General features: G+C 34.2%; 1 protein-coding gene across 2 annotated transcripts; it reads left to right on the top strand.

Moving 5' to 3' along the window:
* Positions 1 to 1,156: 1,156 nt before the first annotated feature.
* On the top strand, positions 1,157 to 11,400 carry LOC117701423 (olfactory receptor 8G18-like). 2 transcript variants are annotated; one of them, XM_076706245.1, is made up of 3 exons: positions 1,162 to 1,194; positions 5,717 to 5,840; positions 10,220 to 11,400. In XM_076706245.1, exon 3 carries the CDS (start codon positions 10,227 to 10,229, stop codon positions 11,169 to 11,171), a length of 945 nt encoding a protein of 314 aa, XP_076562360.1. In that variant the 5' UTR covers positions 1,162 to 1,194; positions 5,717 to 5,840; positions 10,220 to 10,226; the 3' UTR covers positions 11,172 to 11,400. The 2 variants fall into 2 exon arrangements, with proteins under 2 accessions (XP_034349015.1, XP_076562360.1); XM_034493124.2 differs by lacking the exon at positions 5,717 to 5,840 and having other exon boundaries at positions 1,157 to 1,194.
* The last annotated feature ends 13,672 nt before the right edge of the window (positions 11,401 to 25,072 follow it).

Here is a 25,072-nt window from a genome sequence, read left to right as displayed (position 1 = left end):
GCTTCCTATAATTTCAGTTAACTCAGTCATTCTGGATTTCTGATGGGGTTGAAAACTTATAGTCTCATAGCCAATCCTAGCTATTTACTTTGAGAGAAAAAAATTGAGAGGATGTTTTTCAGCCAACATTCATTCTAAAGCCAAGAAAAATGCCAGGCTCAGAACTAAGTCTTTTAGTTAGGAGAGATGATAGAGGTTCTGGTTAGTCAACAAAATGATGGACTGGGTATTAGGTCTATCTTGTACCTCACTGACACAAATTGGTATAGTTATGCTCTAATTGTATTTTGAGAGAAATAAATAATTGTATTTATTTTAACAGGAAGGGTGATATGTAGGAGGAGCTAAGGTGGGAGGAGTATGGAGAAGAAGAGGAGGAGTAAGGAGAGGAGGAGAAGAAGAGGAGGAGCTAGGTGATGAAAGAGAGAGAAAGAGAGAGGATCATGGAGGCAGATGTTTCTGTGTCTTTACCAGTCAAAGGTAGTTGTTATATCTAGGTCAGGTATTGGGTTACACTTCTGATTGTATGGGCATCTTGATATTGAGCATTACCAAACTTATAAAGCCTTTGATTAACATTAAAAAATTGTATAAAAGCAAAGAGGAGAAGGGGGCATGGGATAGAAGTTTTCTAGGGAGGGGATATGGAGAAAAGGGACGGCATCTGAAATGTAAATAAAATATTCAATAAAAATAAATAAAAAAGTATAACTAAGAAATTAGTGAAGTTTTGTACAGATAAACCCAGGCAATATTTTATCTTCTGTCCTAGCACCTATAATAAATCATGAGTTCCTTATTAGTGACTTTTGGATATATATATATAGATATATATATATCCAAATAATAATGGCTTCTGCTTCCTAGACCAGTTCATCATAATGTTGGCTGGAACCAGTAAGAAGGTCTAAAAGCTTATAAGAAATGAAATTCTACTAAGATTTCTTGTTAAAATATTAGTTTTAATATTGGTGACATCTGTATATAAATCATTACCACCAATATATAAAGTTTGATAATAAAAAGTAATGAATCAACTGGGAAATAACATTTGCTTCTCTTTTCCATAGTTTGTTCCATGAGAGTTGGAAATCCTTGGAGACTGTGCTGCCATGATATTTGGAGCTGGCTTACATAAGTCCAGAGTACACCTTCAGAGAACAAGAGGCAGAACTGGTCAGGAGATTGTGAAAGGTGAGAATTTTGCTAACTCCAGAGCTGAAGAAGCACTTGGAGATGTCAGCTTATCATTAGATAAATGTGAAAAATAGCTCTGAGACTGAAATCTTGTTCTCTCCTCAGTGATGACTGTTGGGTGCTTCGCACTTGAGACAGCCTACATCAGTATTAGTGATTTTGCAAGTGGCAAGTAAAATTTGGTGCTGAGACTTTTGGAAAGAAGTAGACTGATGGTATCCATCCAGAAATATGATTAAATGTGATTAAAAGTGATGAAATGAGCCACTGTGAAGAGTCAGGAAATAGTCCCAATTATCTTTATTAATTCAATATTTCAGAAAGCAATGTTAAAAGCTTATAGAATGTACCTTTTTAGTATCTTTAAGGGTATTTCCGTCAATTATAATGAAACAGAGATTGTTTACATGTTTTAAATTTGAAAGGAGATTTAAAAAAAAAACAGTAAACCTTTATGGGAAAATTGAGAGGACAAGTTGGAATAGTTCTCTCCTCATCTCTGAATGAAAATACTATATGCAGGGAATCAGCTTCCAAGCTTTCATATTTTAATTAGTATTTATGTAGTTAAATGTCTCAAACGCAAACCATAAAACCCTTTTTTATTTTGCTTCCTTAGAATATATTAAAATCTCAACACATCACCATATTACTTAAGAAAATTAATTTCTGGATGATTTTTATTCTGTCAATGTCCTTCTTTAAAAGGAGGCATCTACCATTGACTTAATTACCCAGATGCCACACATCCATGTATATCAGTACTTCCTACTTCTTGAACACATACATAATGGTGTTATTACTACAACATAATAGGATGAGTAGTTGAGAGATATTTCTAACAGGAACAAACAGGCTTATCCAACATCAAAGACAACACTCAATAGCTCAGCACATTCTGAATCTTTCCTAATGTTCTCATTGCATGTCTTTAAATTGTAATGTTTATTGCATAATTACATAAATCATTATCACACTATGGCCACTGCATATTTATAATTGATGTCTTAGATGTGCATTTCCGATGTATCATTCAAGGATATATGGGCTTCACTGAGTAAGAATTTATGCCTTGATGTTTTCATATGGATTTTATCAAATCACTTACCTTGGATGTGAAGAAATATATTTTCATATCAAAACGAATATACTAATAGTTAGACTGTAAAATTTTAAAGAATTTTGTTGATATGTGGATCCATTTCTTTAGTTCTTTTTATCTTCTATGGATGAAGCTGTAGTAAGTTGGAAGGCAGGCTGGTCATAAAGAGCAAACCTTACCATGAGAAATGGGTGATGTCCAGCTCAATTTTAATTCAAAAAGGAAAAGTGTTCATAATGTTTGACTCCTTACAGCCCCTTTATTTGCTGTTTCTGTTATGACAACTGTAATGAAAGTAATTAATCTCAATTACAAGATTAGACTTTGTCTTCTATGTTACAGAATTTATAACCCCATTAAACTAGCTTTAGTTAGGGACCTAATTTGAAAACAACTATGTTCCATTATAACATAGTTGGTATTTTTAATTTATCCTGGTAAATATTTGGGTATTATAAAGTATTTTACAAGCAAAAGCAAATTTCAGAGAATCAACTATAGTAAATCTATATATATCAAAATACATTGATAGTAAAAATATTTTTTTAAATGTAAAATACATAAAAATAATTAGTGTTATATATTTGAATTGAATACAGGTAATGGAAATTTTTTTCATTGTAATTTTATTCAAATATTTTGCTCATTGTGTGTCATTACTATGAATAATGGTACATTTATGTAGTTAGGATAAATTCATCAGGATATGATAATATGCAATTCTATTACATGTTTTATTGCCTTATTCTCCCAGTTTTATTTTGTCAGTAAGTCTTATGATCTGTTTAGAGCCTAATTTTAAATACTGCATGCTGTTATGATAGATTTAGGTTGTGAGATTTTTAAAGGAGAATGAATGTTTACTTTACATTTCGCTGCTGCAGTGACCTAAGGTCTTTGTCATTTCCTTTGTATTTCAGGAATATTTTGAGAGAGGGGGAGGTAGGGAGGGAGAAAAAGAGAGGGGAACAAAAGAGAGAGGGGTTGCAGAAAGATGTCATAAACTTTTCTTGAAATTTAATATTAGATTGATTGTACATAATCTAATGACTCCCAAATGCAAAACTATTTAGATGTCTTATAGTTTTACAGTTTTGTTCTTAATATGTTAGTCATTTTAGGTCTCTACATGCTACCTGAAAATATTTATATTCATCTAGTTTGTCATAGGTTAGGAGCTCTATATTAAATACATTTTGAGAGATGAATGATAATTTTGAGAATATTTTAATAGTTGTAAAAGCTTCCAGCTATCTACAATAAAGCATAACTTAAATATTATGTTTGAAGAGGAGCTAATGCATCGCTTTAATGTAACTGAGTACAGAATGTGGAAAGGTGATATAATATTAAAAGTCAGTGAGCCTAGAAATAGAAGCAAAATATTTATAGCTGTGCAGTTGGTCTTGATAAAAGCTAAAAATTAAACTGGAGCTGTTCTGTGGAGATTCAGTTCTCTCATGGGGATAATGCTAAGAATATAAACAGAAATTATAATAATTCTGCTTTACTTCATCAGCATGTTTACATGTTTGCATTAGTAACCTTTATTATGTTCCAGTCATCTTAGGGGACTTTCATGTATAACAGTATTGAAAAATAAGTAAATTAATACACATTGCACATTTATATGTATTTTACATCTGATTGAAAAGTAACCATATGCATTACTCTCTTAGAAATTAAGGCACTAACTGGGCAAACAAGATGACTCAGATGATAAATGCACTTGCCACTCAATCCTGTTGAACCTTGATTCTATCCTCAAAATCTATATGGTGGAAGGAGAAACAGGTTCTCCAAAGTTATTCTCTGGCCTTCACCTGTGTGCCACAGCATACACTTGTGAACACACACATCATAAAACAAACACATAATAGTAATAATAATAACAACAACAATAGTGACAGCATTTTTAAAAGACGTTAAAGCACCTGCCAATAGTGTATGTACATGCTGAATATTCAAGAAGAAAGCTTTGTTTTGAAGATGATATATATAGAGTTTCCAGATTCCATTATTTGTAACCTTTAAGATGCATAATTTTTAAAACATCAGGTATATTGTTTTTTTTACTCTAAATCTGAAATGATCCAAAGCAGATTGAAGGTTGCTTTAATTCTTAAATGCCATGTCTTGGTGCCTTAAGTGACATAATTTTATATGTGACACTTACTAGTTGGATTATATGGTAAACCTATCTATAAGTATGTGAGATTTTATTTCTTTAACACATAGTGTATTTAAAAGCACTACTGTGGTGTGTTCTTCTCTCATTAAGCTTTTCTTCAAGTTCTCTCAGGTCTACATAAAAGCTTCAGTATATGAGATTTATGTGTATTTTAGTAGATTGAATTTGGTACTAACTTGCTCATATTTCATGTCATTTGTATTTCATTTTTTATTTTAGAAATACCATGAAATATGTTTTATTATAAGAGCACACAATAACAATAAAGGCATGCAGGAATTCATATCTTGACATCCAATTGACTACTAAATATAAAGCTTTCACTGAGGCCCTTACAAAGGACAAAGGAGGCTTAAATCTATACAGCAGCAAAAAGAAAATGTTGTCCTAGCTTAGGAGAAAATGTGTGGACTCAAGTTTGAAAAATTAAAGTAAGAATAAGTAACCAGAATAATATAGTGTAGGTATTACTGTGCTTTGCTTAATAGGTACTGAAACACCATTCACAAAGTCATTGTGCATATGGAATATCTATACAATATAATTAAAAGATAAACCAAGATATATACAAATATATACAGTCTTTATTTTGGGATGCTATAATCTTTAGCATGCTTTGATAATGTTTTGAAAAGTTTAAAAACAACAGATTTTTGTTCTGACAATAGTGTCAGTTATGGGTTTTATCCTGGGCAAGAAAATGGTTCAATGCTTCCATGACGTTCATGACCCCATTGTACCAGTGAGATTGTCTTCCTGTCTAGATGTTAATGTTGCTCACAGGGTTCAGAGCTGGATGAGATTGTTGAGCACATTTTTTTTCTAGTAGTGTCCAGAGTGGCTTCAGGCACTATGAAAGCTAACTATTAGTGATGAAACACCCACGCCAAGACAGATTTGTTGATATTTTCACACCCTGTGATTCAAGTACAGCATGTCTTCAGCAACAAGGTCATACCTTTGAGCTCTGTAACCAATAACATTGAGAAAAGCCTTTTAGTTTTGCAGGAGTTGATGGCACCCCATCTACCAACAACTCCATACAAATAGTCCATTTACCCAAGATGGTGGATGGATACAAGTAAACAATGTCCTCCAGACACAAGGGAACAGCTGTACATTTGAACTCACAGGGATTATGAAAATATACAAAATTCTTATGTAAGCTCAATCCAGACCATATCTCTATATGGACAATCAAGGCCAGCATGCATTTTCTCTTCTAGCTAAGAAGCTACTGGTAACTGATGGATGCTGGGAGACGGAGTTTCATTTTCTTTAAGAATATTGCCCCTGATTTTCTTTAAGAATGTTGCAAGCTCAATCCAGACCATATCTCTGTTTGGACAGGTGAGGCCCCATGCATTTCCTCCTGTAGCTAAGAAGCTACTGGTAATTGATGGGTACTGGGAGAGGGAGTTTCATTTCCTTTAAGCATGTTGCCCCTGATAAGTCAACCATACATTTGTAGAAGGCCATGTATCTTAAAGTAGATGGGTAGCACAGACTGGGCAGGATGGTTTAAAAATGAGGACACAGATTGGGCTGGATATAGGGAGATTTCAGAGAGGGGCTGAATACTACCAAAATACATTATATAAAATTCTTGAAGAACTAATTAAAAAATAAAATAAAAAATTGATCAAATACAGTCACAAAAATATTCCTGTAATGCAATAATTTATAATGTTTAAGAATAGATTCAATAAATATGATAATATAATGACACATTTAAGAGAAGAGAACCTTTAAAAAGCATGGAATTTATAAAGTTTCCATGTGTCTGGAATGATGAACAACATATGAAATATTTTTAATGGGATATATTGATAAACTTGATATATAAATGACTGTGAGACATAGTTAAAGAAGTTTAATGAGATACTTGTAGCAAATTACAATGCTAAAGTAAATACATTTTAAAGTACTGCCTGAAGCTTTATTTAAAAAATTAAGTAGTATCTCATGGTGTGGCACAGGCCTAAGTCTATGCAATCAGGACTTCCAGCCCCCCTCACTATTTTGCAAACATTTTAAGATGTTTTTTATTGGAAATTTTCTTTATTTACATTTCAAATGTTATCCCCTTTCCCAGTCCCCCCCCCAGGCCCCCCCCATCCCATCTCCCCTTAACCTTCTTCTTTGAAGGTCTTTCCCCAGTGACTTACCTATGCACTTCTGCCTCGCTGCCCTGGCATTCCCCTACACTGGGGTATCAAGCCATTTAAGTAATAAGCTTATCTGCTCTAGGCCAGATGGACTGTAGACTGAGACTTTGTCTCAAAAAACAATAATGGGTAAAGATAATTATATAGGAACATAAAGAAAAGTAACATGAGAAATAAAATACAAAATATAACTTGGACAATTTCTATAATTATGCAAGAATATTTATTGATTAACCAAGGTGAATAACTTCTAGAATGGACAGTCAGAAAAATTACTCATACTTTACTGATATAAGGTCCAAAAAGACAAACCATTGGTTAAAACAATCTACACACACATGTGCGCACATGTGCACACACACACACACACACACACACACACACACACAAAGGATATCATTACAAAAATACAAAGAGTTTGATCATTGTTATAGTTTTTCAAATGTGTTGCTATTTCTTCTTCAGAAAAACTAATATGAATATTCATATACAATAAATTAATTTGACTGCTAAAATTTTCACAAGTAGTTAAAACTACATACGTCTATATTGCATATTTTCAAATATTAGTTGGAAAAATTATTTTATAGCTATTCCAGCAATATAATGCTTTTAAAATATATGTTATTGCTTACTTGTGTGATTTATTCCCTTATAAATACTAATTTAGATTCTATTTCATTAAAAATGTATAATTGAATATTTGAGCTGTTTCCTAGTTACGCTTTAATAAATAAATTAAACAAATAAATCTTTTAGAATGTTTTTTTACAAAATTTATGTTACCAATTATCCTGGATAAAAACTGAAAAATGTATAATTTGGAGTTCATAGAAGATATATTTTCACCCTTACACTACGTTGTCAAGGTAGATTTGCAATGTTTCATGATTTTAGATTTTACAGCACTACCAAGTGATATGTGATGAGTTTACCTAGTCTTCATCCATATTTGGCATTACTGTAACTATTCAAAAGCCATTCTAATGTACTTGTATGAAAGTCTTTCATTTTTATTTCATTGGTGTTTAATCACAATGAGTATATGATCACACACATATTTATTTTTCACATATTGACTTTGTATGCATCTTATTTTATAAGGTTTATGTTTCATTAATGTATTTATTTTACTTTAGAAAATTGTTATCTTTATGGTATCACTTATAGAAATATTTTATGTTTTTCATAGAAGCCCTTATAGAAATATTTTATGTTTTTCATAGAAGCCCTTTGACAGATGTATTTATTCACTGTGGGGTTGTGACCACACTTTTATCCATTTAAGCTTTAAATTATTTTTATCATTTCTTTGACAGTTTCATAAACATCTTTTGATCCTATTCAATCTCCAATCCCAACTCTTCTCAGGTCCATGCTCCTTCCCTTCCCATGCAACTTTGTGTCCAGTTGTTATTGTTTTCACACCAGTGCCAATTTTTTCCCTCCATATATTCATGGATATATGATTTCTCTCTGTTGTATGGTCAACTTGTCCAGTACTACACCTTGAGAGAAAACTGAGTTTCTCAGTAGTTATAGAGTGCCAAAGACTCCTCATTAGGTGTGAAATCTATGTGGAACTCCCTGTTCCATGCTGGCACTTTGTCTGCTTTGGCTGACACAGATCCAGTGCATGCTGTCACAATCACTGTAAGTCTTAGGAGCAACTGCTCCACTGTGCCCTGATACTCTTCTTTCCTGTAGTTATCCATCACTTCTTGATCTCTCACATTTCTTAATCTAAGCACAGTGACTCCTGAGCCATTGGAGAAGGATTGTAGTCTTAAATTTAGATGATGCACAAATTAATTTTCCCCAATCTTTTTTATACCATTTTAATTACATGCAAGTATTAAAGTCAGTTCTAGGTTGAGGAACTAGCTAATACAAATAGATGCAAATACTCAGGGAACAAGCAAGATAATAAACACAAATAGTCAAAGAACAAGCAAGGCAATAAACAAAGTCCCATGATCACTCCCGAGATCACTGTTTCTAAGGGCTTATCAAAATGACCAAAATATCTGAGCCTACTTCCCTGCCCTAGCCCAAAGTTATTTTCATGCCTGAAGGCTACTTCTTTGTTCAAGCTTAATATTTAGATTCCTGCCTGAAATTACTTCTTTGTTCTAGCATAATGTCAAATTCCTGCCTGAAGCCCATTTTCTTGCCTTTAGGTGATGTCTGATTCCTGCCAAGCAGCCCTCAAAACAAGGTTGAATCCATCTAAGGTCATTCTGACAAGAATGCCTTCCTTACAGTCATGGAATATGCATTATCAAAAGCAATGCACTTCTGTCTTAGGTTGGTAAGGCTCTGTGCAGAATCTTACCCATCCTTGGCTTGACACTGTTAAATTACTAACACTGCCTGGAGGTCCATTTTCAGTTTCAAGTCATGTACATTGAGTGCCAACATGTTGATGATGTTAAAGACAAGCTTTAACATAATGAGCAGGAATAAAAGTATTCCTAGGACGAAAAAAAAAAAGAGCATGATCAAGCTATTTATGCCATTCTTAAAACCTAATCAAAATGTAAATAATGACCTCAGTCTTTGTACAATTTTATCATCAGTATCTGCAGCATCAAAGCTTGGCAAAGCAGAATTCTTTGAATTTATAATCTCACTATGCAAAGTTAAAACATCCAGAGAGGTTTCAGAATTATGCCAAATACACTGCAAGTTTCTTTAAACCTTTTCGTAATTATAATGACTATCACTATTAATTATAGAAGTAACATATCCATTGAAATTTGGCATGGCACTTGAGATGGCTTGTTACTCTTACACTCTGAACCTTTCTCCAATAATTTGAATAGGATAAAAAGCATCAATCTGTTGTTTGAAACACCTCTCTAATTCCTCTTGAATACTCAGCACATTAGTAATTTTTTTTTTTTTTTTTTTTTGCTAAAGGATTAACGAAAGTAGCTGTCTTAACTTCTTGTGTCAAAGCAATTACAGAAGAAGTGGTGCTAGCTATTAATGTAATTAAAATTGTTATATCAGCAATAATCAAGCCCACTCCCCTCTTGCTTCTGCTTAAAGCCTGACTCACTTCTTCCAGTACCTGCAAGCTTTTTTCAGAAGACTAAGGTTCTGTATTTTTCAGGGCAATAATACAAAAGCTTGTTGATAGACCACCATACCAGACATGCCAGGTTTCAACACACTAACACAATTAGAAAATGTACAATCAATGCAACTTACATGAAATACTGTAGAAGAAATAAAAGTAATTTTAACTTGACTATTAAAAGAACCTTAACACATGTACTAACACTTGTTTTGAATTCAGATCCAGTCCCAACTTTATCTCTTGCTAACATAACATCATAAAGAACTACAGCTAACTTCCAAATATGTCTCTGAAAATGTCTAGAACCAGTCTTCCAAATGAAGACTCTTTTTTCCAATATTGGAGTGTTTTTTAGATGAATCCATGATTGAGTCCGAATAACTGGTCACATTTAAGAAAAATACAAAAGTCACTATAATATGGAAAATAATAATAAAGTCACTTTAACAGCCTTATGATTTATTTTACTCCTTCAGGATCTGAATGGATGACATGACAGCAGGAAACCATTGCAAAGTGACTGAGTTCTTTTTGGCTGGGCTCTCAGAGAAACCAGAACTCCAGCTGCCCCTCTTCTTCCTCTTCATAGGAATCTATGTGATCACTGTAGCAGGGAACCTGGGCATGATTATACTGATTGGGCTCAGTTCCCACCTGCACACACCTATGTATTATTTTCTCAGCAGTCTGTCCTTTATTGACTTCTGCCAGTCCACTGTTGTTACCCCTAAAATGCTGGTGAATTTTGTGACAGAGAAGAACCTCATCTCCTACTCTGGATGCATGACTCAGCTCTACTTCTTTCTCATTTTTGCAATTGCAGAGTGTTACATTTTAGCTGCAATGGCATATGACCGCTATGTTGCCATCTGTAACCCCTTGCTTTACAATGTAACCATGTCTTATCAAATTTACGTTTCCCTGATTTCAGGAGTTTATATTATTGGTGTGATATGTGCATCAGCTCACACAGGCTTCATGGTTAGAATTCAATTCTGCAATTTAGATGTGATCAATCACTATTTCTGTGATCTTCTTCCTCTCTTGAAGCTTGCATGCTCTAATACCTATATCAATGAAATGCTGATTTTGTTTTTTGGGACGCTGAACATCTTTGTCCCAATCCTGACCATTATTACTTCCTACATCTTCATCATTGCCAGCATCCTTCGTATTCGCTCCACTGAGGGCAGGTCCAAAGCCTTCAGTACCTGCAGTTCCCACATCTTGGCTGTTGCTGTCTTCTTTGGGTCTTTAGCATTCATGTACCTTCAGCCATCATCAGTCAGCTCCTTGGACCAAGGGAAAGTGTCCTCTGTGTTTTACACCATTGTTGTGCCCATGCTGAACCCCTTGATCTACAGCCTGAGGAATAAGGATGTCACTGTTGCCTTGAAAAAATTAATTGAAAGAAAAACATTTATGTAGTTAGAAATAATGTGAGTATTAAGTATTAGAGCAAGGTTTTTTATAAACACATAGTTTGAATTGATATTATTTATTTTAATCTACTTGTTAATTTTATTACTCATCTTCTAGGACATGTTCATAATTTTTAGTATTATAAATTTGAATTTCAGTTTTCTATACACATATTACCCCATATTGTTTCACAGTCAACAATGTTAACAAATAGTAAAAATGACATGTTTCTATATTCTGGTGTTCAATTGGCCATCATATTGTGTGTGTGTGTGTGTGTGTGTGTGTGTGTGTGTGTATTCATATTGTATAAACATTCATCTAAAAAAAACAAACTTAATTGCAACAAAATGATATTTTTTGAATTATTTTAATTCATTTTTGAGAATGTCATATTTAAGACCTGTAATTACACCATTCCTCTTATCTGTCTTTAACCTGTCCCGTGTTTCTTCTGCTTTTTTCTCAAATTAAATGACTCTGCCTCTGTCTTTCTCTTTGTCTCTGTTTTATCATTTGTCTGTTTCTCTGTCTGTCTGTCTGTCTGTCTGTCTTTTTCTCTCACTCTACAGAGTAGAGGGCTGATCAATAGCAGATCTGTTCTTACCAATTTTTAATTGCCCGGAGATTTTTATCCAAGAGTGATGTCCCCTGAAATTTCCCCTGTCCATATTGGTATGCTAACTGTTTTCATTTTTGGTTCTTCTTTCAGGAACTATATTGCAGTGATGCTACTTTCCTGGCATCCATAGATGACACACTATCACTACAGACTTTCTTGTCCTTGCTCTTAGAACATTCTTACATCATCCTCCAACATGTTCCCAGAGCCTGAGGTGGAGTGGTTGTATTGTAGGAGAAGAAAGTGTGGCTCTTCATTCCACCATCAGTTGTTCAGTAGTGGTGTGTGTGTGTGTGTGTGTGTGTGTGTGTGTGTGTGTAGCTCTAGCTTTTCTGGAACTCATCTTGTTGATTTCGTTGGCCTTGAACTCAGAGAGATCCATCTGCCTCTGCTTTCCAAGCTCTGGGATTAAAGGTGTGTACCATCATTATCTGACTTTAAATTTGTTTTAATGTCAGTTCGTATTAATATCCTAAGAAAATTTCTTTGAATTATTACTATTCATACTATTTCTGAGAATGACATACTAATTTGTCCTTTCCCTTTCTTACCTCTGAATTCTACCATATACTTCTTTTTTTCTCTCCTTTGAATTCATAAACTATATTTCATTAATTTTTATTGCATGCATGACTGTCCTCTTAGAAGCTCCATCCAGCATGTGACTGAAACATATGCAGAGACCCAGAAACAATCATTGGAAAGAGCTTGGGGGACTCTTAGTGAAGAGTTCTGGGAATGACTTAGGAGTCTGAATGGGGATAGGAACTCCATAAGAAGGCCAACATAGTTAACTAACCTGGGCCCTTGAGTGCTCTCAGAGGCTGAACCACAAACCTAGGAGCACATACAGGCTTGACCTAATCCCGCCACTCATATGGAGCAGATATGCAGCTCTATCTTCATGCTGGTGCCCGAGCAACTTGAGCAGGGGTGGTCCCTAAAGCTGTGACCTCTCTGTGGAATCTGTTACCCTGGTTGGGCTGCCTTGTCTGGCCTCAGTGGGAGAGGATGTACCTAGCACTGCAGAAACATGATGTACCAAGATGGAAGGATACCCGTAGGGCCCTCCATGCTCTCAGAGGGGAAGGGGCAGAAATTGAAGAGAGGGATTCTGTGAGGAGCAGACTGATGGGGGAGGCAGCCACTGGGGTTTAAAGTGAATAAACTAACTAATTAATTAATGGAAAAAAATAAAATAAGTATTGAGATCATCTCTGAGTTCCTGTAACTGTGAGATAAAATCCAAGGTAGTTACCTATAACATTCAACAATTCCATGCAATAAATTATTTATTAAAATTAGCTTACACCATCTATCCTATTCTTTTATTCTGTTAGATAAGTAAATATTGAGTGGTATAAAATTTTTATATGTACATTCTGATTGCTAAAAGTATTCACTGTGTTTTTTTTAATTGACTTCAATAAAGGAATCATACTTACTTAAAAGGTACTTTGAAATGTCTACTTTTATCTGTAAATTAAAAAATTTTTATCTGTAAAGATTATTTTTTCCTCTCATGTATTATGTAGAGAAAGCCAATGTAATAAAATGTAAAGGTTCACTCAACAAGCATACTTTTTGCTTGTTTCTTTCAGAAAAACCATAATATTTAGAAAATTACTTAGAGAAATCATAGTATTTTGTATATAATACTGAATCACACAGTAGGTATAAACTCTGGGAAAGGCTACTGAAGTGTGTCAGAGGAATAAATTGTGATATATTTTGTGTACTTATTTGAAGTTTCAATTTTAAAATATATATGTATACAATTACAACTGATATATTAAACATTCTCTTTTCTCAAACATACAATTCATTGATTTTTAGTCCACTTGTAATATTCATATGTCATCCTAATTCTAGTTCTAGAAAATATTCATCACAATCTCAAGAGAAACCCTGGACCCATTCCCAGCAATATACTAGGATTTTAGTTTCCTTAGCAATTGCTGGGTACTAGTTGTTTTTTGTTTCTATGTACACACACACACACACACACACACACACACACATATATATATATCATATCAATGAACCCTACAGTATGTGTCCACCACTCCACTTCTGTGTAATTTGTTTTCTTTTGCATGCACAATTTTTTTTCAAGCAAAAAGTAAGCAAGGAAGTCTGGCCTTCCTTACTCATTGTAGCATAACCTCCATTCCAGGGATATATGAAGTAGAGCTTTATATTTACCGATTGTATAAACAGTTAGTAGTTTTTTTCTTTCTTTGGTTTTAAGCTTGTTTCCTTGTTTGTAACAATTTCAAGTATTTACTCTTTGATCATTCTTACAAGGTGTGTGTGTGTGTTTGTGTGTGTGTGTCTATATACCTTTCATTCTTGTGAATATGTACCTAGCATTGAATGCTCTAGGGTGTATGATAAATTCATCTCATATTTTACAGAATTACCATACCACTTTTCTCAAAAATTCTTTAATGTGAGGTGCCCTGCCACATCTAAAATATCTACAAGACTCATTGCTCATAGAACATTGAAGAAGAGGGAAACAAAGATTTTAAGAGCCAGAGGACTAGGTTGTTGTCTATAAAATAATCTTTTCTATATTCAACAGGAAAAAAATCAGAGAAGATTTAGAACAATATAATATACATCATAATTTTTGTATCATGTGCTACTTACTATTAATGAATGTAAAATATGAATGAGATAGGCAAATAACCAGTTTTTAATAGATCATTTGTTACATGATATAGTTGAAAATTATAGGTGAAAATAGAGAATAGCATCTCATAGTTATATGAATTAAAAAACTGTCTGATTTTCATATGTAAGTTATTAATGTATTATTTTTAGTCTTGTATATGCAATTTTGTCTTCAGAATAACATTGTACCCAAATTTGGGCAATACAAAATAAGAAATTGGTAGGATATGTGTTAGAAATAATGTTTTTATTTTTCCCATGTGGGGAAAGCATGGTACATACTCTATAATCTCAATTACCCATGTGTATGTATGCTTGCACGATTTAGACAACACATCAAACTGTTCTTGCCTTCTTGTGTTTTGTTTTCTGTAATACACATGTTAAAAATATTAAAAAATAAATGAAAGCTTCATATAAAAACTTAAATAAAAAAACTGAGTGAATACAGAATTTAATTGTAACTTTGACAGTACATCTATCTAGAGGCCCACTGAATTATTTTGTTTTCTATGAAATTTCTTAAAATAAAAGACAACAACAGAAATGGAGGAAATTTTAAAAATTCATCAGATCCTACTACAAAAACTGAAAAATCTAGATAAAATGGATGGTTTTCTAGACAGATACCACATGCCAAAGTTAAATCAAGAGCAAGTAAACTATCTAAACAGGCCCATATCCCCTAAGGAAATAGAAGAAGTCATTAAAAGTTTCTCAACCAAAAAAAGGCCAGGGCCAGGTAGATTTAGAGCAGAATTCTACCAGACTAGCAAGGAAGACCTGATACAAATATTCCTCAAACTATTCCATAAAATAGAAACAGAAGGAATACTACCTAATTCATTTTATAAAGCCACAACTTCTCTGATCCTAAACCACACAAGGACCCAACCAAAAACAACAACAAAAAGAAAAAAAAAAACCCAAATCCAAAAAACAACAAAACAAAACAAAAAAAAAACCCCAAAACTCACAAAAAACCTTCAAACCAGTCTCACTTATGAATATTGATGCAAAAATATTTGATAAAATTCTTGCAGACCAAATACAAGAATACATCAAAACCATTGTTCACCACAATCAAGTAGGCTTCATCCCAGGAATGCAAGGTTGGTTCAATATGCAAAAAATCCATTAACATAATCCACTATATCAACATAGTCAAAGAAAAAAATCACAGGGTCCTCTCTGTATATGCAAAAAAGTATTTGAGAAAATACAAAGTATTGGAAAGATCAGGAATTCAAAGCCCATATCTAAACATAATAAAAGCAATTTACTGGAAAACAACAACCAATATCAAGTTAAATGGAGACATACTTGGAGAAATCCCACTAAAATTGGGGAGAAGACAACGATGTCCGCTCTCTCCATAACTATTCAATATAGTACTTGAAGTACTAGCTAGAACAATAAGACAACAAAAGAGATCAAGTGAATACAAATTGACAAAGAAGAAATAAAGGTATTATTATTTGCAGATGATAGGATAGTATATACAAGTGACCCCAAAAATTCTACCAGAGAAATGATAAACAACTTCACCAAAATGGCCGGATATAAAATTAACTCAAATAAATCAGTAGCCTTCCTTTATATAAATGATAAACATGCTGAGAAAGAAATTAGGAAGTAACTTCTTCACAATAGTCACAAATAATATAAAATATCTTGGAATAACTTTAACCAAACAAGTGAAAGATTTGTATGACAATAACTTCAAGTCTCTCAAGAAAGAAAATGAAGAAGATCTCAGAAGATGAAAAGATCTCCCATGTTCATGGATTGGCAAAATTAACATAGTAAAAATGGCCATCCTACAAAAGGCAATTTACAGATTCAACGTGATTCCCCATCAAAATTCCAACACAATTATTTAAAGACATGGAAAGAGCTATTCACAATTTCATCTGGAAAGGCAAAAAACCCAGAATAGTGAATACAATTCTTAACAATAAAAGAATGGCTCTGGGAATCACCATCCCTGACCTCATCTCTACTACAGAGCAATAGTGATAAAAATCATGTGGTACTGGTACAGAGACAGGCAGCTGGAATTGAAGACCCAGAAATAAAACCACACACTTATGCACACTTGGTCTTTGGAAAAAAACACCAAAAATATACAATGGAAAAGAAGAAAGCATCTTCAATAAATGGTGTTGGTTTAACTGGCTGTCTGTATGTAGAAAATGTTAAATAGACTCATATTTGACACCCTACACAAAGCTCAAATCCAAGTGGACCTAGGACTTTAAGATAAAACCAGATACACTCAATCTAATAGAGATATGGTGGGAAAGAGCCTTGAACTCATTGTCACAGGGGGAAATTTCCTAAGCAGAACTCCAATGGCTCATGCTCTAAGATCAAAAATTGATAAATGGGACCTCGAGAAATTGGAAAGCTTCTGTAAGGCAAAGGACATAGTCAATAAGACAAATTGGCAACCTACAGATTGGGAAAAATTTTCCACTAACCCCACATCTGATACAGGGCTAATATCCAAAAATATATAAAGAATTCAAGAAGCTAACCACCCAAAACCCAAACAACCTAATCAAAAAATGGAATACAGAACTAACCAAGAATTCATAACAGAGGAGTCTTGTATGGCTGAGAAAGACCTAAAGAAATGTTCAAAGTCCTTAGTGATCAGAGAAATGCAAATCAAAAGAACATTGAGATTCCACTTTATACCAATCAGAATAGCTAAGATCAAAACCTCAAGCAACAGCACATGTTGGCAAGGATGTGGAGAAAAGTAACACTCTTTCATTGCTGGTGGGATTGCAAACTTGTACAAGCAGTCTGGAAATCAATCTGGAGGTTCCTCAGAGAATTGGAAATAAATCTGACTGAAGACCACCAGAAATACCACTCTTGGGAATATACCCAAAAGATGCCCCACCCGGCCACAGGGGCATGTGCTCTTCTGTTTATAGCAGCCTTATTTGTGATACCCAGAAGCTGGAAACAACACAGATGCCCCACAAGAGAAGAATGGATACAGAAAATATGGTTCATTTACACAGTGAAATACTACTCAGCTCTTAAAAATGAGGATATCCTAAGTGTTGCAGGCAAATGGATAGAACTAGAAAATATCCCGAGTGAGGCAACTCATACCCAAAAGGTTTGATATATACTCAATAATAAGTGTAATAATGAGTATGTTCACTAATAAGTGGATATTAGCCAAAAAAAGTACAGAATTCCCAATTTACAGTTCACAGAATTCATAAAGATCAACAAGCTGAAGGGCTTGGCCAAGCAGGATGCCTCAGTTGCACTTGGCAGAAAGAAGAAAGCAACCACAAGGAGGGAGGGAGGTACCTAGGAGGGAAAGTGGACAGGGGTGTGGGGAACCTGGTCTGGTATTGGATGAGGTAAAAGGACTGAAGCCCTAATAGCCAGGAGAAAGAATGGAACAGGGAACTTCGGGAGGTACGAAGTTGGGGGAACACTCCAGGATGTACCAGGAAACTTCGAGGTGAAAGACTCTCAGGACTCAAAGGGTGGGACCCTGGATGAAATGTCCTACAGTGGGGAGAGGAAACTTGTAGAGCCCAATTCCAGCAGAAAGACAGGGCATCAAGTGAGGAATGGGGTTGCTATCTCATAGTCAAAACTCTGACCCATACTTGTCACTGTCTGATAGAACTGCAGGGATGGAAATGACGAATAGCCTGAGAAAAAGAAGCTCCACAGACAGGCCTACAGTGAGATCCAGATCAAGGGAAAGCCCAAGGCCTGACACTATTAGTGAGGCTATAGAGCACTCACAAAAAGCCGAATTAGTGAAAAGTTGCAGGAAGCTGAGGAGGTGAGCGACCCTGTAGGAGGACCAGCAGTCTCAACTTACCTGGACTCCAAGATTTCTAAAACACTGGATCACCAACCAGGCAGCATACACCAGCTGATATGAGGTCTCCAACACATATACAGCAGAGGACTGCCAGGTCTGGGTTCAGGTAGAGAAGGTGCACCTAACCCCCAAGAGACTGGAGGCCCCAGGGAGTTTAGAGGTCTGGTCCAGTGGGGGGCATTGGAGCATCTTCTTGGAGACAAGGGATGGGAGGAGGTATTGGATGTGGAATAGTCAAAGGGTGGATGGGGGTGGATAAAATCTGGAGTTATTAAAAAAACTGAAAGCAGGAAACAGTGAACACATCTCACTCCTCTTTTGATGAAATAAGTTTCTCTAGTAAGTAGCTCTAGTAGCTTTTGGCATCCGCCTTGACTGCCACCCCCATTCTCCACCTCTCCTCTCCTAGTTTTTCCTTATTTGTCTTACTTGCCACTTTTTCTGAATTGTTTAAACTACCTAAGTTATTATAATGTTGGAGGGGGAGAAAGATGCTTTTATTCAATTCTTGGGTAAAATTTAACTAGTAAAATGATTTTGTACCCTCATAATATCTAAGTCCATTTGGTACATGACAATGAAAGTTACAAAGTTCAGATCTTTTAGTTGTTTACACTGATTTTTAATTTTTTGAAAGAAATATTTTTAAAAAATCCCTTTAATGTATATCTTTTAGGTTTCAGGAATATTGTAGTGCTTCTAACATACATTTATGATATATATATATATTTTATAAAGAACTAGAAATCTTATTACCAGGCTATTATAAACACTTGAGAACCACTGGAGAATATAGAGTAATTCTGATTATTGATTTCTCCAGAGATGAACCTTTGAGGGATGAGACTCTATAGGGAAATAACACTTGCTATTCTTTTTATAACCAATCTCTTGTTTCTGTGGCCAGCATATAAAGTGTTTATATTAACCAACTGTGTAGAATAACAAATGATTTTGAGAACTAACTTTAAAGTATAGTATCTCAATAGATAATTCAGTGTACTCTGTTCCTCACCTGTTCAAGGCCATTTTCTCTTCTAGGGTAAAGGAGAAGATAAGCAACCAACATCGAGCCGTCTGTGAAGGAGAGGTATGTTCAGATACAAGTCCTTAGCTCATAAAATCTTAGTCTTTCCTACTTCCTTCTACACTCCCTTGTTAATAGACATATGTGACATATATTATCTCTCAAGACCCATTTTCATTCCACAGTCTTCACATTCTTTTTAAAATACAATTTGATAATAGAGTTAAGATTTGTTCCAACTTAAAATTGTTTTGGGGAATTTCATACATGAGTACTCTGTATTTACCTCATTTCAAACATTCCATCTCTCCTTCTCTATAACTTCTTTAAATCTCTCTCCCAACTTTTCTCAAATTATTTACTTCTTTAACTATTGCTACATATGCATGCATATATAGTATATATTGCATCTATATGTGTGTATTTTTATGTATGTATGTAATATATGTTATGCATGTATGTATATACACCAAGAACATCATGTGTCCTCTCAGTGTTGCTCATATGTACATTTGTTTGAACTAACCAGTTGGGATTGGATAGCTGCCATTATTTGAGTAAGACTGGCCCCTATAAACTCATATATTAGAATATTTGAATACCAGTTGGCAGACTATTTGTAAGGATTAGGAGTTATAACATTTTTTGGAAGAAGTGTGGCCTTGTTGGTGGGGTTGTATCATTGAGGATGGGTTTTGTGACTTCCAAAGCAAATGCCAGCCATAGTCTCACTACTTTTTATCATATTGCAGATCAGGTTGTAGGTTTCACCTACCACACCCATGACACAAGAGCATGGTTGCCTGTATACCTGCCTGCTCCAACATTCCCTATCATAATGAACATGAACTAAGTCTCTGTAACTCTAATCAAGTCCCCAACTCAATGCTTGCATCAGTAACTTGAATTGGCCAGGCATTTTTTCACAGAAATGTTCCAGAAATTTTCTTCTTCTATGGGTATGGTATTGTCATTTACCCCATTACTTGACAATATGTCAAGTCTATTGAATCCAATTAAGACCTAGACTGCTTGATTTCCACAGCTCCCCTAAGCATTCTCCCAGTCCTTACTATATAAATCACAACAAACACTTCTGTGAATGCTAATTTAAATTCAGGCAGTAGGAAGGTTTCACAGTTAGTTAGTTAACTTAGCTTGTTGAATAATTTTTAATTCATATATTTAAGACATGCTGTTATTTACTACAAATGTAACTTAATGTGAAAAAAATAATAAATACAAAGTTAAGTAGTTGCTGACGCTAAACATAGGAAGGATTAAATGAACATAAAATATACCAGCTCTTCTGTGTATATATTATGACTTTTAGCTTAGTGTTTTATAGGATTCCTAACTGTGATCCTGATTCTTTCTTCTCTTGGACCTTTTTTCTCTGTTGTTCTGTATTGTTCTACATCAGTCTTGTACTTTTTGTTTTATTGTCTCTGTTTGACTTAGTTGTATTTAAAAGATAAAATAAATGAATGAAACCTAGTCAGTATGGTAAAGTTTAACTGAACTGTCACCTGTCACGTACTCTTGCTGGGAGAAGGAGAATTAGGGTTTTTTTTTTTTTTTTTTTTTTTTTTTTTTTATAAAGTGACACTGGGTATATAAACTCCAGGATAGATCTCATGATCAGCAGTAAGTGACCAACTTATGTGAATGACACCATTTTTTGTGGTTTAGTTTTTATTTGGTTACAGTATAGTACTTTTATTGGTAGGTATGCTTTTTTCCTCTTTTCTTTTCTTGGTTTTTGGGGGACTTTGTAGTTGTATTGGGTTTTTTGGTCTATTCCAAAGAACTTAGGTTATGTGGGTAAGGAGAGAGAGAGAGGATCTCAAAAGATTTGGGGAAGGAGAGGAATATGCTCAAATCTTTTTGAATTTGAAAATTGTTTTAAATAATAAAAATACTTTAATTTTTGTTTGAGTTTTTAAATGGTGCTTATTTGCAAGACTAATATTGCTTTTTATTGTATTGTTTTTTAGATTTTACAAAAAAATATAATGTTTTAAAAATTATTGAACAAAAACACAGACCTTACTTTTAAGTAGAACAACAAATTTATGTTTAACAAGTTAAGGAGATATGAGTAAAACTTAAAAACAATTACAACTTATAGCTATGACAATTTAATGTACTTTCTTGAAATAATCATGTCATATGGAACTTTGGCCAAAAAGAAAGGAAGTTTTATGCATATGATTCTCTTAAATACTTTTGTTGATACCATCCCCTCAGTCAGGAAGAGCGTCATAGTGGTTGCGGTCTTCAGTACATATAAATACTAAACATGTTTTTCTTCCTATGCCCATCTACCCTGTAGAATTCAAAGGAGCAAATTATATTGTATTCCTTATTTTTCTCTCCTATATGCTTAACACTTTAAAATGTCCATCTTAACAGCCTAACAATATCTTTATGAATCATTATCAGAAAATAAACATATTATTTCTAATAAATGTCATAGCAATTTCTTACTTGATATTACCCAAAGTACTGCTATAACACTGTTCTGAAGACAAAATTACACATACAGAACTAAAAAAAAAAAAAACACATTAAAACCTGACATGAAAATTAGATAGTTTTTGAATTCATGTTTTTCTCTATTTTCATCTATATTTTGTCACTATATCATGTAACAAATGATCTATTAAAAACTGGTTACTTCAGCGATCTCATTCATATTTTATTTTAGGTATTTTTTTCCCTATAAGAGAAATTACACTGATTGAAAAAATATTAACTGATCTGCAGGACACTTTACTGTGAAAGGCAAGACATAATAGGAAAAAGTCTGCACAGATGCACTTATATAAATTGTCTGGAGAATATTAGTTAAGAAGAATTATCTCAATGAGCTGGAGAATAAATAATTGTTGTGAAACATCAGGAGAAGATACATAATATACATGTTCAATGAATTCATAGTCTGTAGTGTTTCCAGTAAATCAATTCTTCATCTTTGTATCTTCATGAATATATTCCATGTAGTGTCATGCTGAAAGTTTAAAATATGGGATTATATAACTCAAACAATTTGATGGTAAATATATCAAATATTTGTTCCAAAAACCAAGATTAGCAAGAGACACAAATTCTTACAAGCAAACTTGGGAGGGTGATAAATATTTTGATTATATTGCTAGTACTGCTGATAAGAGGATCATTTTCAATGTCTAAACAAATAAATTTATTTATGTTAAATATATGTGGATTCTTGAATCTGGATTTATTGGTAGGAAAAAAAACCAATTCTTTTTCATTAAACTTTTTTGTTATTTTGTTTATGATTGATTTACTAAGGACCAGCCTCCAATTGGAGAAGGATTTTGAGGAAAGGGTGTCTGGGAGCAGCGAAACAAAGGACATGATGTCAAACCATGGGTACAAGCTGATGACCTATATTCAGCTCAAGATAGTTTTACAGAGTTCTTTCTGTTCTGCTTTTTCTGAAGTTCTTTAGACAGCTCTCCCCCATTCTCTCTCTCTCTCTCTCTCTCTCTCTCTCTCTCTCTCTCTCTCTCTGAGTGTGTGTTTGTGTGTGTGTATGTGTGTGTGTTTTGTTCCACAGCGTTCTCAAAGCCGTTCTCCCTTGATATTTTAAAAAAACCTTTCTGGATAGTTCATTCCTTGCAAATCACCCACCCCCCTTTTTTCTAAATTCCCTTTTTAATGAATCCATTACCAGAACCTCTTGATTCTTAGGAGACAGCAAGCACACACATTTTTTTTAAAACATTGCCAAAGAACTCACAGATTTGTCTGCCTTTGTTAAGCACAGACTGTAAAATAGCTGGGTAGGACCCTAACCTGAACGTACCACTTATACAACAACTGGGCCTGGAAATAAATTCCCTCTGTCCAAGGCTGTTTTTTGAACTCAGGAATCTGTCTGCCTTTGTAAGCATAAACAAAAATCTTAGCTGGATTCGATCTCCTGTGATCACCACTTCCTAAATTTTTTTTTATCTCTTTCCTTAGTAACTTTCTGACAACTTGGATTACAGTACAGCTGTTTTTGTTCTATTAGATTCATGAACTTATTTGTATTGTATTCTTATATTTTACAGAGTTAAGAAATTATTTATTTTTTGAATTCACATTTTAAGAGTTCTGTTCCATATCTTTAAGGGCTGTCCTGAAGGTCCCAGCATTTAACATTTTGCTAAGACATTAGCCACACCTTTACCTCTTAGACTTGTGCTGTCTCTAAACATTGATATTGACCAGAATTACATTCCTTTAAGGAGAAACATGAAAATATGTACATTATTACATAAACAAGCATGACACTCACAGCAACCATTGATACTCATGGAGGCCTATGCTTTGTAGGCCCTGTCCCAGGGCCAGGAACCATGTCATTTTGTCCCTACCAAGGCCATGTTGGACTTAGCATTCATTAATATTTAAGTAGCAAATGACAAAGGGAAGCTAAGAGATGTAATGCAAAGCAAGTTTTGAGAAATGCTCCACGAAGAAGAACAAAGACATACAAACATTTAGGTGACACAAGAAGAGCTGAACAGAATTAAGAATGTTAGAACTGGGCTGCAGAAAAAGTTAATGACATGAAATTGGTCAAAGCTCACAAGCATTGATGTAACATAATTGAGAAACATATAATACAGCTTCTGTGATGGAGACTAATATTTATAGGGCTGGCTTTGTGAAGGACAAGAAACATAATTAAAACAGCATTAGTAATAAACAGACTCAGAGAAGTAGAAAGATGTGTCTTGGTCTAATCTTTTTGATGTGACATAATAGCACAGGAAGTTAATACACAGTGAGTGATCAGAACTATATGTATCTTGTCATAATTTTCTGAAGGCTGAGAAGATCAAGACCAAAAGCCCATACCAAATAAAGTCCCTTTTTCTACATACTGATATGGTAGAAGGCTGAAGGGCAAAAGGAATTCAAAAGACAGTTGTAAAGAAGGAACCAAAGTAAGCCATGTGTTAGGCTCCCACACCTGTGGTACCTAACTCATTCTTAGTAACATTGATGAAACAGTCAGATAACCTAAGCTCCCATAAAGAATGGTTCTGCTTCTTCAATATGTTGTAGTAGGTGCTAAGTTTCCCAAATTTCCATTTTGAAAAGCACATTTTGTCACAATATGTGGTCTTCAGCTTTCATAGTAGAGGTGTATTTGAGAGAAGCATTAAAATAGAAATGATATCTTCTTTAAATAAACCTAGTTAGGAAAACACAAAGTCTGGTATTACCAGATAAGGAACTGCTTTACAGGAACCCAAGTTAACAGTATCCACCTATAGTCATTATGAAGCTTTTCCTTATGGTTTAGAATAATTGGTACAGAATGGGTACAGCTCTGCTTTGTGTGGAACAGGCAACTACAACTGCTGAATCAAATGAAAACAATGGTCAAAAGAGAACTCCACAATATCTCTTGGGTTTGTTGATGATTTCAGAATCTTCAACACCTTTACATCTATGCTGTGATATCTTTGTTCTTATGATACCTAGATATACTAATTATATTTAATAGTTCTCTTTAGCCAATTTTGGATTTCTAATATATGATCAATTATATTTATATACTAGTAGATGTTTTAATTTCTTGATTTCTAATCTACTGGCTTATTTTGTTCACTTTTGTGTGTGTGTGTCTAATTTCCCCACACATTATCTAGAGTTAAATGGAAGTGGAAGACAATTTTCCT

This window comes from Arvicanthis niloticus, unplaced genomic scaffold (genome assembly GCF_011762505.2).
Source record: "Arvicanthis niloticus isolate mArvNil1 unplaced genomic scaffold, mArvNil1.pat.X pat_scaffold_1061_arrow_ctg1, whole genome shotgun sequence".
Classification (NCBI taxonomy): Eukaryota; Metazoa; Chordata; class Mammalia; order Rodentia; family Muridae; genus Arvicanthis; species Arvicanthis niloticus.
Note: the sequence above shows the minus strand (reverse complement) of the source record. Positions and strands in the feature narration are given on the sequence as shown.

Bases quoted from the DNA above. Each gene is read 5' to 3' on its own strand.
- LOC117701423 (XM_034493124.2), top strand. From the start codon at position 10,227: ATGGATGACATGACAGCAGGAAACCATTGCAAAGTGACTGAGTTCTTT.